Below are 13,258 nucleotides of genomic sequence, written 5' to 3' on the forward strand. Positions count from 1 at the left end.
TTTTCAGATCATCTTTAAAGTTAAATCAACTTCATAATATGTATCACAAATTATACAGTTTCAGTCAATTTAGTATGAAAAAGGTATGAACTGCTCAAATCTTACCAACTAAAATGTTCAAATTCACATTTAGCATTTCTCACAACTAAGGTACTTTAAATGCTTTCCCAAATTAAAAAATTGTAAAGGTAGATATATAAATAACCTCAGAACATAAATACATTGCTGTAACAGAAATAAAAATTGGAATTAGTAGTTCCATGATGATAAATGGTTACTAGCCAGTGGTCAGAGGAAGCCTACCTTCAACACAGATGTATTTATTTCTCCATTCCATATCATCAGGCCTTGGGATGGCTTTGGCTTCACGAACTGAAATCATCTGAGTGTTCCAGCTGAAGGGAGGAAACAAACAAGAACTGGCTACTTTCTGAATGTCTTGTTCATCAGTTGAAGTTGACCTGACTGCCTGACAGAACAATAACCTTGCCTCCTGCGCTCCCTCCACACCCATTCTCCGTTTATGTTACTATGTGTGCTTCTGCAGACCTCTTCCAAGGAGAGATTAAGTTCCAGGATTCAACTAGTTCCTCAGTATATTCTAGATACTGTATACACTTTTAGTAAAAAAATAGTACAAAAATAGTTCTTTAATGTTCTTTAAAGTTTAAGTAAAACACAACAATACTGCCTACTGCTATTACCACAATAAAAATGTTTCATTAGTTATGAGGTAATCTTACGGAATTTTCTTTTTCTAATAACATTCCTTAATTTTCTTCAGGTACACTTTACAGGATTTAGGATAAAATTTGAAAGTAGCTAGCAGAACCAAGGAAGAAAACAATGATGTCTGTGTTTTTACTTAAGAAACAGCATTATTTAACTAAGACAGGATGTCATGTAGCCCAAGCTGACCCTGAATTTTATACCCAAGAGGACTCTAAACTTCTGGTCCTTCTGCCTCAACTTCACAAGTGCCAGTTTATGCAGTGCTGGAAATAGAGCCTCATAAACAGGGCTTCATAAACCCTAGCCAAGCAGTTTACTAACTGAGCTATACCCCTAACAGTAAAATATTTTGAGTGAAACAATTTTGTCTACACTGCTTCTCCATCTTGCACCTCTAAAGTGCCGGTCTCTGTGTGCTAGAAAGAGCACCTATGGTTCCTAGCTCCCGGCAAGCAGGGTACCACTGAGCTACACTCCATAGCCACTAGAAAATATTCTGAGTCAAAGTTTCACTAATATACTAATTTTGCATGATATTAAAGATTATAAACATTTATTTATGTTTCTAAGTAACTACAATAAAAGCATTTTTCATTTTTATAAGAAACAGTCCAACAAATGTGAGCACTCACAGCTGATTTACAAAAAAATAAATAAAAATAAATTTGAGAATGAGGTGAAAACTTTTTGTCAACTCTATTTGCCTTTGACTATCAACAAGGTGAGAAAGACCATGGCTTGGGACCCACCAACACTCAACCTACTCCTCTCCATGTATCAGGAAATCTCTAAGAACATAAATCATGGGCCATGTATTCAAGGTTTCTAGAAGAAAGATTTTCATTTTTAAATACGTAAGAAATAATTTTCTGTTTGTGCAGTTCGATCATTAGGAAGTATCCTCTATGCATGGTTTTTGTTTTATTATTATTATGGCTTTAATCAAGAGCTGAGCAGAACACAGGGTGGTGGCATGTACCTATAACCCTAGAACTCAGAAGGCAGAGGCAGTAAGAATGCAAATTCAAAGCCATCCTGGGATATTGAGAGACCTTGTCTCCAAAGATCAAGGACCTTTAGTAGCATTTGCCTGGCATGAGCGTCAAGACACTGGCTTTGAACCCAGGCCAGTGAATGCACATAGGGAAGGCAACTAGTGCAGGGCTTTAAGGTTTAAATGTACACACCTATAAAACAAAATATATACATCTTGTGAGTTGTCTAGGAAGACATTCTAACAATGATTGTTGCCTACAGTTCCAAACACAGAAAAGGGGCTTTGATCCATTACTACAAATGTTTCCAAGATTTCCTTTAAAAATAACAATGCAAGGAGAAAAATCACTACATACTGAGCAAAACAGTTACAATGTTACATGTGCATCACTTCAAGTTTTTTTTTTTGTTTTTTTTTTGTTTTTGACAAGGTCTTACAAAATGGGGCCTAGTCTCAATCTTGAGATATAATAAATCTTGAGATAATAGTCAGGCTATCCTTGAAATTCTCACCCTTCAGCCTCCACCTTGTGTGTATTGGGAACACATACCTACCCCACCATATCTGATGCTAGAAGCTGCAGCCCAGACTGTCCGCAAACTTATGATCCTCCTGCCTCATCCTTTTTAGCTTGCAGTACCACAACCAACAGAAACTTTTACTGTCTCATCTTTGTTAGCTTTGTATTTTGTTTTAAGAGAGTATAGCTATACTGCTCAGACTGGCCCCTAACTCCCTGACTTCAGTTCTTGCTTCAGACTCCACCAATATGACTACAGACATGTGCTACCATACCTGGCTTAAAAAAATAAAAATCAGTAACTTTTAAATGGTCATCTAAAACTACTACAAAATGTATATACTCAAACATCCTTTCCAGACAATTAATTTTTTTGTCTTTCAAGTAAAGAGGGTGCTTTTAACTGAATAAAATTCAGAAGAAATCCTTATGAATTTTAGCAGTTGCCAGAGTTCTGTTAAATGGTACCATATTCTTGGCTGAGCTCCCTATAGTCAACTACGTAAAATTATTTGGTATAAAAATACATTGGGCAAAAGTAGGTATGAAGTTTTAAAATCTTTTCCCAAACATTAGCAACACAGCTAGTATTATTCGATCCAGTACACTATTTTCTCTTAATGTAAACTAACACAAAAGCCTTCCCATCTAGTTTCTGGTGCCAGTCCAACAAAGCACCCACACAGAACAAATGCATTTGCTTCTGTGAATCTTTTCTCTTAACACTCCTGAATGTCTAACTTATACAACAATAGGTACTGTTAATACAGAATGTGGGTTTGGGGTAAGATGGCTCAGCTTCTAAAGGCACCTGCCACCAAGCCTGAGGACCAACGACTACAAGCTGTCCTCTCACCTGCACACTGGGGGCTGGGGTTAGGGAGATGGTTCATGGAGTAGAGTGCCTGCCACCCAAGTATGAGAACCTGGGTTCACATGCCCAGCAAGTATGTAAAAGTCAGGCCTGGGCCAGCAGCGAGCAAGCCAGAACTCAGTGGGTAAAGACACTGTCACTGAACCTGACAACCCAATTCTATCCCCAAGGCTCACATGTTGGAGCAAGAGAACTTACCCTACAGTTGGTCCTCTGACCTCCACATGTGCCAGGGCACACATGCACCGTTCACCCCCTCACACAATAAGAAAGTAAATAAATAAGTAGATGTAATTTAAAACATGTTTTAAAGCCAGAAGTGGTAGCACATGCCTGTGATCTGAGCCCTGAAGAAACAGAGCCAGAAGGGTCCCTAGGAATTGCTAGACAGCCAGCCGAGCCAAATCAGTGAGCTCAAGGTTCAGTGAGAGAATATTCTCAAAAGAAAAGGTGGAGGACAAATGAGGAAGAAATCCAAATCAATCCCTGGCCTCCCTCCACACACACGGCACACACGCACGTGTGTTTGGAGTCATGACTTCAATTTGAATCCCAATTCTCCCACTACTTAGCTGTACTGTTATAAGCACATTTTATGTATACGAATTCCCTAAACTTGGCAAATTTTTGCAGTGGTTAAATGAAACACACAGCAATCACTTAGCACACACTGGAAAAGACTATAAACAATACCTATTACAACATCTTTAAAAGTAAATTTAGAAACAACCACTACACCTTTAAAATCTGTTTATATCTCATAGTTCTATAATTTTTGTCAATGAAGACTCTCTTTTTTATTTGCATTTCATTCTAATACATCTATTTATTCAGATCAAACATTTAAAAAATTCCAAGTCTTAGCTATATTTTTTTAACTATAAATTTTAAATTCCTAGAAACAGATGTTCGAACTATGAGCCATTTACATAAAATTAAAACATAAGATCCACCTAGGCCCTACTAGAAAGAGTTATCAAACAAAGTAGAATCACAAATGAAATAAAACAAAACTGAAGCACATCAAATCCGAAATAATGGCTCAAAGGGTAAGAACATATATTACTCTTCAAAAGGACCCAAGTCCAATACTTAGCACACATACCAGGCAGCTCACAATAACAAGAAACTCTAGTTCCAGGTGGTCTGAATCCGTCTTCTGGACTCCATGAGCATTATACCCACACGTACAAACATACACCAGACATACACATATATTAAAAAACTAAATCTTAAAGCAAGGCTAGCCGGGCGTGGTGGCGCATGCCTTTAATCCCAGCACTCGGGAGGCAGAGGCAGGCGGATTTTTGAGTTCGAGGCCAGCCTGGTCTACAAAGTGAGTTCCAGGACAGCCAGGGCTATTCAGAGAAACCCTGTTTCAAAAAAGCAAGGCTAGCCGGGCGTGGTGGCGCATGCCTTTAATCCCAGCACTCGGGAGGCAGAGGCAGGCGGATTTTTGAGTTCGAGGCCAGCCTGGGCTACACAGAGAAACCCTGTCTCGAAAAAACAAAAAACAAACAAACACACACACACACACACACACAAAAAACAAGGCTAATTAAACTATGAATGTTTTATTAGCAAATAGGAAATTGAAATCATAGTTGCTACAAGCTGTTAGATGCTATACTTCATGAACCTACTTACAACACTGAAATTAACAAATGCACCTTCCGACTACATCTACAGCATTCACTTATATATAAAAGAACAAGTACAATTTATAAGTTTTACTTACTCAAATTCTGTAGCATAATATTTAAGAAAGCCCAGTAAGAGGTCCCCAAGACTTGATTCATTCTTTGAGAGGTAAGGAGGAACATTACATGGGGCATGATGAACAAGGTGCAGCTGTACAGAAGTACTAAAAGATTCCTGTTGAAGAAAAAGAGAAATACACAAAGCCATTTAAAACATATCCAAAGAACGTTATCCAGCCTTATCTAAGATCTCTGAAGACAGAAGCTTTCTTTATACTGGCAATTTAGAAATATTTTCTAATTTTTTTTTCACTAAAGATCTCACAGTACATAGAGTAGGGTAGAAAGTATATGAAAACCTAGTGTTTGGCTTGAGTATATTATATCATTATGGTAGCAAAAGATTTCAAACATGAGTCAAATTTTATTATCCATACCATGAGTCTCCTCCATGACACACATTCATAAATATATCTCCTTAATTGTTTTTACAGTGAAGCGTTGTACTTTATGTATGGAGGACATATCAAGCACTAAGCAACAGCTTTTTCCAACTGCCACTTAACATTCTTCTCAAAGGTCACAAAAGCTTCAGTATACAAATAATTTTGTTTTTGTTTTTGTTTTTTTTGGTTTTTGTTTTTGTTTTTTTGAGACTTTCAAAGCCATTTGATTTTATTGTTGTATTTCAAGGGGAAATATAAAGATGGATGCACCATGTGATAAACTTGCAAAGATGATGAAGGGGAAAGAAGACAGAATACATACAACTAAGAGCCAACAAACGTTTATCACAGTAATTTACAAAGGAGTTCTTAGCTATGTGTGATCTAGGTCTAAATAAGGCATTTATTAGAAAAAATATGAATAGGTACTTTCTGTTCTAAAATATTTGTTTTCTTATCTGATCTTTCCTCTTTCAGCAAGTATGGATTTGGAATATACTAAGTGAACAGAGCGATTGTCAAATAATATATATTCACAAAGTTTTTTTTTTTCTTTTTTAATTCAGGCTCTCCAACCCAGGCTGGCCTCAAACTTAGTAAGTACTAGAGGATGACCTTGAAATTCTGATCATCCTGTCTCTATGTCCCAAGGGGGAGATTATAGGCATGCACTACCACACCCATTTTTAAAATGTGGTGTTGGGGAGGGTGGATCCAAATTAGAGCAAATTAGACATTATAAGGTAATGCCATTAAGAATTTAAAAAAATTTTTTTCTTTATTGCTATTCAATTTGAAATGTATTTTAAAAGGGAGCTGGGAAAGGACTATAGCAGCACAAAAACTAGAATAATATTTTAATTCTGAAATATCCACCTTAGGTACCATTTCAACTGGCGACAGCTAAAAAAAAAAGGTTTTACCTAAATATTTAAGTGGACAATGTACCACTGACTGCAATCCTCAGGGTGGGAAGAGATCAATAAAAACAAAGGAACAAAATTAAAATGTTCCCTGGTATTGTTATTTGTAATTCCATCACTAATACTTAATGTTAATTGGGTAACAGTTTCAAACAAGATTGAAAAATACATCTCATCTTGCAGGGAAGCTCCTTTAAGACAGAAAGTAAAATGCTTCAAAATAGCTCCAGGAAGTATCTGAAACTGACCGGATTAATTAGGGCCCTCCCTTCCCAATAGTAAACAATAATAATAATAATAATAAAAAAATCCACAGAGAATCGTTCAGACAAGGCAAGCTGCACGGGCAGATGAAGCTGTCTTTGAGTCATTTCTGCTCCTGTGAGTAACCCTTCACTCACTCCTCTATGTAACCCCATCAAAACCCATTTGGACATCAGTGGTATACGTATTTTGGTCTGTTGTGAATTCCCTATCAGGGGTTAGTAGATGTATGTGTGTTGTATTTCTCTCCAGAAAAGTCTGTCACCTAACAACGAATGATTACCTTTCTTTCCCTAGAAGAAACTACATCCCAGTCACAACCACAAAGCCAATAGATGTTTGGTTTTACATTTCTAACAGTAGAGAGAGAGAGTGCTACGTCACCCAACTCAAGCTCTTAACTGACTAGCCAAAGACGGAATGTAGACAGACAGAAAAGCAGCTCTCTTTTACAACAGAGCCTCAAGGAGAAAAAAGGCATTGTCTCCATCACACTTTTACGGGTAGAAACAATGCATTTGTCTCCATTTGATTTATTACCTATAATTTATAGGTAAGGGATCATCAACTGTAAGTTTAAAACTAAAGAGATATGAGACCTACCTACTCTACTAAAACCCAGAATGACCTGAAACAATAATGTGGCTAGTCTTACTTCTACTGTTCCTTTTGGTATGACTCTATACAAGAGTTATATCATGCTGTCAGAAAAAAAAAAAAAAAAAAAAAAAAACCTGAAGGAAAAAGCACACACACACAAACACCCCAAAAAGAAAAGGAAAAAACCTAAATACCCCATCACACCTAAAGTAAGCCACAAATAAACAGGAATTTACCTGCAGAAATCCTCAGTTTGGGGTAAATATTCACATATGAAAAGATTCTCTGGATTAAGAGAAATATACACTATTCTAACTGATAAGCAGGTAAAGAACTTAGGCTAATGTGTTAGAGAGCATAAGGAGGCTTACAAAATCAAAGCAAATCAACGGGAAAGCAATTTAACCAAATGCAGTCTCTGTGAATACATTTTCCAGATTAACATTTAAAGGAATGGTTTTCCTCATTACAGTTTTAGAATATTCTTATTTTGAATATCAAATAAAAATGTATAATGATCTAATGTGTGAGAGTATTTTCCAAATAATATATATAAATGTTGACTGTTTTTGGACAAATGGTTTGCCATTTCTCTTAGATGAACCATGAGAAATACCTAAGTCCTTTTGTAACTGCTTACCAATACCCTGAGCCACAGAACCACTTGGAGCCACACATCGTCTAAACAAAGCGCTCTGCCATGATGCTTAGGCTGCTCGGTCTAAGCAGTGACCGTGAGAGCCCTCTTCTAATACAGCTGGTGGAGGGAATGCTGCTTATAGTCCTCATCTTTTTCTGTCACATTCAGTATCACAAGTGAACTGAAATGTATCCATTTTCAGAATTATTTTAACTCAGGGACTGTGGCAATAACTTGAGGACACAGTTTCAGTCCTCAAAACCCAAGTTAAAAAGGCTGCCCTTGGTGGCTCATCCTACAAGGTCAAGGCCAACCTGGACTTGTAAGAGGTAGTATCAAAGGCAAAAACTAAACAAACAAAAACAAAAAGAGGAAAATATTTCATTGTAATCTTTGAAAAATAGAAGAAATTATCTCACTCTAAAATAACAAGTTAACTATTAAGTCACTTGTAAGAATTTGCCATGTTCTCTTTTAAAGTTCATATAGGATAGAAGTCATGTACAAATAAAGTAAAATGTAATACACAAGTACAATTCTATAGTGAATGCTGCAGTAACCTTTCCATAGGAAAGACAATATTGGGGCAATACAGCCTCTGGGCCATCCTCTTGCAACCATATGCTTGATCAATTATGAAAGCCCTTTTCTATCACTAACATAGGCATCAAACATTATAAGGCTGTTTGTTTGGGAGTAATAAAATTTCATTCAAAACTGGATGTTTTTAGTAGTGAGAAAAGTGATGGTTACTATTAGTGAGAAACAAGGTAATTTGCTTGTTCTATCAGACAGACCACTGAAAAGGTATTCTGCTGAACGGTAAACAGATTTCACATAAAATAAATCCTACATAAGATGGGGTAGTAAGTTCTTATGAACATAAGCATCAATCTTATAGCAAATATAACAGTGTAATTTAAGTAGTTAAGATGGCAACCTAACTTACCTGAAAGCAAATTAAACCATTCTCAATCTAGGAGAGTCTACAATTAGTTTTTGTTATTGGTGGTCGTTTCTTCTTTTAATCTGGCCCAACTTGCTTTCTCTTGCCTCTGTGTGCCTCTGTCTCCCACATACTAGGGCTACCTATGTGTCCCTGCCCTACCAAGAACACTTAGTATCATATACAGCTGTGAGACTAAGTTAATAATATTTACTCATTACAGTCATAGAAATAGAAAAAGAAATGTTATTCTTAGCAAAACAAGAAGAATATAGAAGCACAAGTGAATGTAAATAAAATTAGGCCTGTCATGTGGGAAAAGTCAAACAATTAGAAAAATGAAACACAGGAGTAAAAAATGGGGTGCTTATTGGTAAAAATAATAATAATAATAATAATAATAATAATAATAATAATACGCTTACTGCCTCTTCTATCCCCAAGCACAATATTAAACTGATATTTCTCTATTATATTAGTACAAATGATTTCACATAGCACAGGATTTCAAGTGAGATTTCCAGAGATGTACTTTCAATGGACAGTAAGATTGTTTTTGTTTTTGGAGTCAGGATCTTATAACATAGCTCAAACTAATCTCAAACCCACAATCCTCCTGACTCAGTCTCCAAATACTGGATCACAGGTGTGTGCTACCATAACCAACTAAGAGTCTTTTAAAGTTAAGTACTGGATTCTTTGTATGATGAAATACATCCTTCTTTTTACATCAAATACTGGACCTCAAGGAAACATAAAGCTGAAACAATAAACTGAACACATAAATATTATTTTAGATCATTCAGTATGAACTAAGGTATAAAGTGTTTGTGGAAGGAGGAAAACATTTAAGAATAACAAAGAAGCCACTTCCCAAGCAGAGTCCCTGTTAAGCTGGTTTACCTGTCTTGCTACTAGGACATTTCATTTTGAAGGATGCTTGTGGCTAACTGTTCAAGTCTGGTGCTGACTGCTGTTCTTAGCCATCACAAAACATTAAATTCATGTAACTGGAGCTTCCTGCTGTCCCCAGAAGTGGTGGGAATGCTCAGATTTGTATAATCCCTAAAGTATATTAAAATAAGAAGAAACTATTGCTGCTATTTAAAAAATGACAAAAAGTTAAATAAGCTACTTGTTCTATACTTGACATATTCATTTTTCATATTTAAGGGCATAAAGACTGATTCCTAACTATATTAAAAGCCCACTAAAATAATTCTTCACTAGCATAAGTTTGTTTGCCAGATGCCAGAGGTTCTTGTCACAGTCTGTTCCAGCAGATGACCCACAGGACACTGGGAGACCCCACTACACTACTTATGAGACCTTTATCAGGCAGCACCCCACATGTACGCTGCAAAACAATTAGTATTCAAGTACAAGGATTATCACTTTACCTCAACTGTCATAGATTCAATCATACAGATGCTGCATGTCAAGTGTACTTACACTTTATGTACAACAAGAACTTGTTTGAATACCAAGCATATAAGCCGCATAGGATATTCTCCTTTGTAATATGCCCACCAACCTTTTTTTCAAAAATCTTTTATGCATGAAATATATATAACATAATATGTATGTTTTCAGAAGTTTTAGAAGGTTGGCCAAACATTCTAGAGAAGCAGCTAAGCTATTATTTTTAAAACTAATCATGGGCTATGATGACACAGATTAAAGAAAAATTATAAAAAAAAAAATATGAGAACACTGAAAAAGCATCAAAATGCCGATGACTATGTGCATTACTTCACTTGGGTTTCTCTCAACTGAAATAATATGTACTAAATTTTTGCTAGGAGGCACACTTCAACTTTCTATTAATCTCAGAAGTCTTACTATTATGTAAACAAGATAGTTTGCTATTGCTATTTTTTGTGTACTGCTTATTAAAATGATGTGAAAGTGAAAAGATTATCCAGTTGTTAACTTAATTTCCTTCTTTTCAAAATATACACTACAATAAAATTTTTCTGAAGTACTAAACACAAATGCTATAAAATTAAACAGTATGAAGAAAGTTGGAGTAAGGTCAAATGAACCCTGACCAACTAAGATTACGTGATTTATATTAGTGATAATCATGCATATCATGCAAAAATATTCAAACAACAACATAACTGACCAGATTATACACCAACGACCAAAAAGTACCAGAACATTCTTAAAACGTGAACAAGATACTTAAATGTTCTCAAGGTCAATACTTCAGTCTATATAGAAAATGTTATTATGTATTTAGCTTTATAATTTTTATATTTACATTAGTACTGCATATAAACATCCCATACATAATTGACAATATATAGTATAATAATTTATAAGAAACACTTACTGGGTAAATTTTTTGGAGGGATGGAAGGATGGGTTCAGGTAGGGCTATAAAAAGAAAAAGTTTAAAGCTTCCGTGACTCACATGATTCATATTACAATGCAAACTTTTGTCAGCTTCACCCCAGGTATGAGACCACAAGGGTTGACACTAAAATTCAAGTTTTCATGTATTTCATGGAATCTAGCTCCTAAACTTTTAGTTCATGTAAATTGACAATTTTAGATTTTAACTATGTACCTTCCTATATAAGTTAATGTTTCTTCAAGGTTTTATATAGAGTCCATACAAGTCATTCGATTAAATATCAAACACAAAATAGGGAAGACAGAATTCTACAGATTTGGAATGGACGTTAACATGAACATGACTATGAAAACAAGCAATTTTAAGACTTCAGTGTTCCTAAACCATCAGCAGTTCAATGTTCCTGTATTAGAGAATACTGTTATCATTATGTCCCTTCATTATTTAATTTCTATTAACGAGCAATATTAAAGTTATAAGAAAATTGAGCTATTTAAAAATCAAAACCAAAGTCACATTCAGCTACATAATAACACTGCTTAAAAAACATCTCAGTAAAGATTAGAAATCTAAATCACAGGATTTGTACAGCCACCCTAGAAATACAAATAAAATATCATAAGAAACTCACTAACCTATTTAATTGCCCTCGTTTAAACGCTTTTCTTTCTTTCTTTTAGGCAAGGTCTCATACAACCCAGGTTGACCTCAAACTTACTACTTATGTAAGAATGACCCTGAATTTCGGGTCTTTAGTCCTCTACCTCCCAAGTGCAAGAATCAGAGATGTGCAACCCCACACACCTGTTCTGGAGTGCTGGGAATAAAACCTTTGGCCTCAGGCATGTTAGCAAGTTCTTAGCAACAGAGCAACATCCCCAGAAAGTTAACAACTCAATTATTTTTGAGCAAACCCAATCTTATTAGATGTGTAAGAAATCATTATAAATCTGACATAGAAGACAAGACACCTGTTATTCACAACGTAGCTTTAAATATGTGGAGTATGATAAAATACAAGTGCTTTAATCCCAAGATATCTTTTGTATTAGAGACCAAATATAGCAGTATATGATAAAGTTTGTACTTAAGAAAAAGAACTATATTATATATAGTTGAAGCTTAGTAACAAATACCCAATACTTTGCTACCTAGCAAAAAAATTTAAATGACCTACATTTACAAACATGTAAGTAAGCATTATGACCAACTTATATGACCTCCAACTGTCATTTCTAAAATGTAGAGTAGTACAGAGTACAATTATACATTTATATTTCCCTTTTATATACTTTAATCCTAATTTGAAAATTGCACTAACAATTTTGTAATAAGAACATGTGCAGATTATGAATGAGTACTGTAAAGAGAAAAGAAATATTTAATTGTCTACTTACCAAAATCACCCTCACATGGTTAATGTTATATACATGCACAGTCACATATGCTTTGCCCAGAGGCATTCAGACATTTACCATTCTATAAGACCTTCTATGTAAACTCAGACCCAGACACTTTAATTTTGAATGTCTTAATATTTTTACAAAAAATTTTAATGGCTTCCTAATAAATTGCATTATAATACAGAAGTAACACTGTGAATCTCTTACCAAGAATCGGTTTATTTAAAAATATTTACTAAAACATAAAATAAAAATAAAATTTAATTCTATTAAATACTTCATAAATTAAAAATTATAAAATAAAAGATGAAGACAAAATTTTAAAAAATCACATTCTAGAACCATTATTTGGAATGACAAGGGAGAAAAATACCAACAATTGGGCTTAGAGTCACACAGATATGGTAGCTGGAGTGAGAATGGTCTCCATAGATTTATGTTTGAATACATCGCCAGTTGTTGGAACGATTTAGGAAGGACTAGGCCCTTATTGGAGGCGTGTCACTGGGATGGACCTGTGTGTCTGGTTTCTGCTTATGGATCAAGATGTGAGCTCGGCTGTTCTGCTACCATGCCTCTGCTCCAGGGTCATGAACTCTGATCCTCTAAAATCGTATGCCCAGTTAATTGCTTACTTTTTGTAAGCTACCTTTTAATTTATGGTCATGGTCTTTTATTACAACAATAGAAAAATAATTAAGATAGAAGTTGGTACTAAGTGAGGTACTGATGGGACAGACCCGACCATATGGGGTTTTTGGAGGAACATGCAAGACTTTGGAACTGAGTTTCAGGAAAGCGGTTTAATGTTCTAAGTGTATCTTAATGGCTATCCTAGTAAGATCTTGTAA

At 35.3% G+C, this 13,258-nt stretch overlaps 1 protein-coding gene across 2 annotated transcripts in view; it reads right to left on the minus strand.

Moving 5' to 3' along the window:
* The window catches only part of Tent2 (terminal nucleotidyltransferase 2), a 48,727-nt gene that overhangs the window by 5,292 nt on the left and 30,177 nt on the right, over nt 1-13,258 (minus strand). For both annotated transcript variants that reach the window (XM_021208317.2, XM_021208316.2), the window contains exons 11-13: nt 10,981-11,024; nt 4,862-4,998; nt 304-395 (exon numbers count right to left, since the gene is read on the minus strand). In XM_021208317.2, the coding sequence (XP_021063976.1) occupies nt 304-395; nt 4,862-4,998; nt 10,981-11,024 (273 nt within the window). The remainder of the gene's footprint in view (nt 1-303; nt 396-4,861; nt 4,999-10,980; nt 11,025-13,258) is intronic.

Source organism: Mus pahari, chromosome 11, assembly GCF_900095145.1.
Source record: "Mus pahari chromosome 11, PAHARI_EIJ_v1.1, whole genome shotgun sequence".
Classification (NCBI taxonomy): Eukaryota; Metazoa; Chordata; class Mammalia; order Rodentia; family Muridae; genus Mus; species Mus pahari.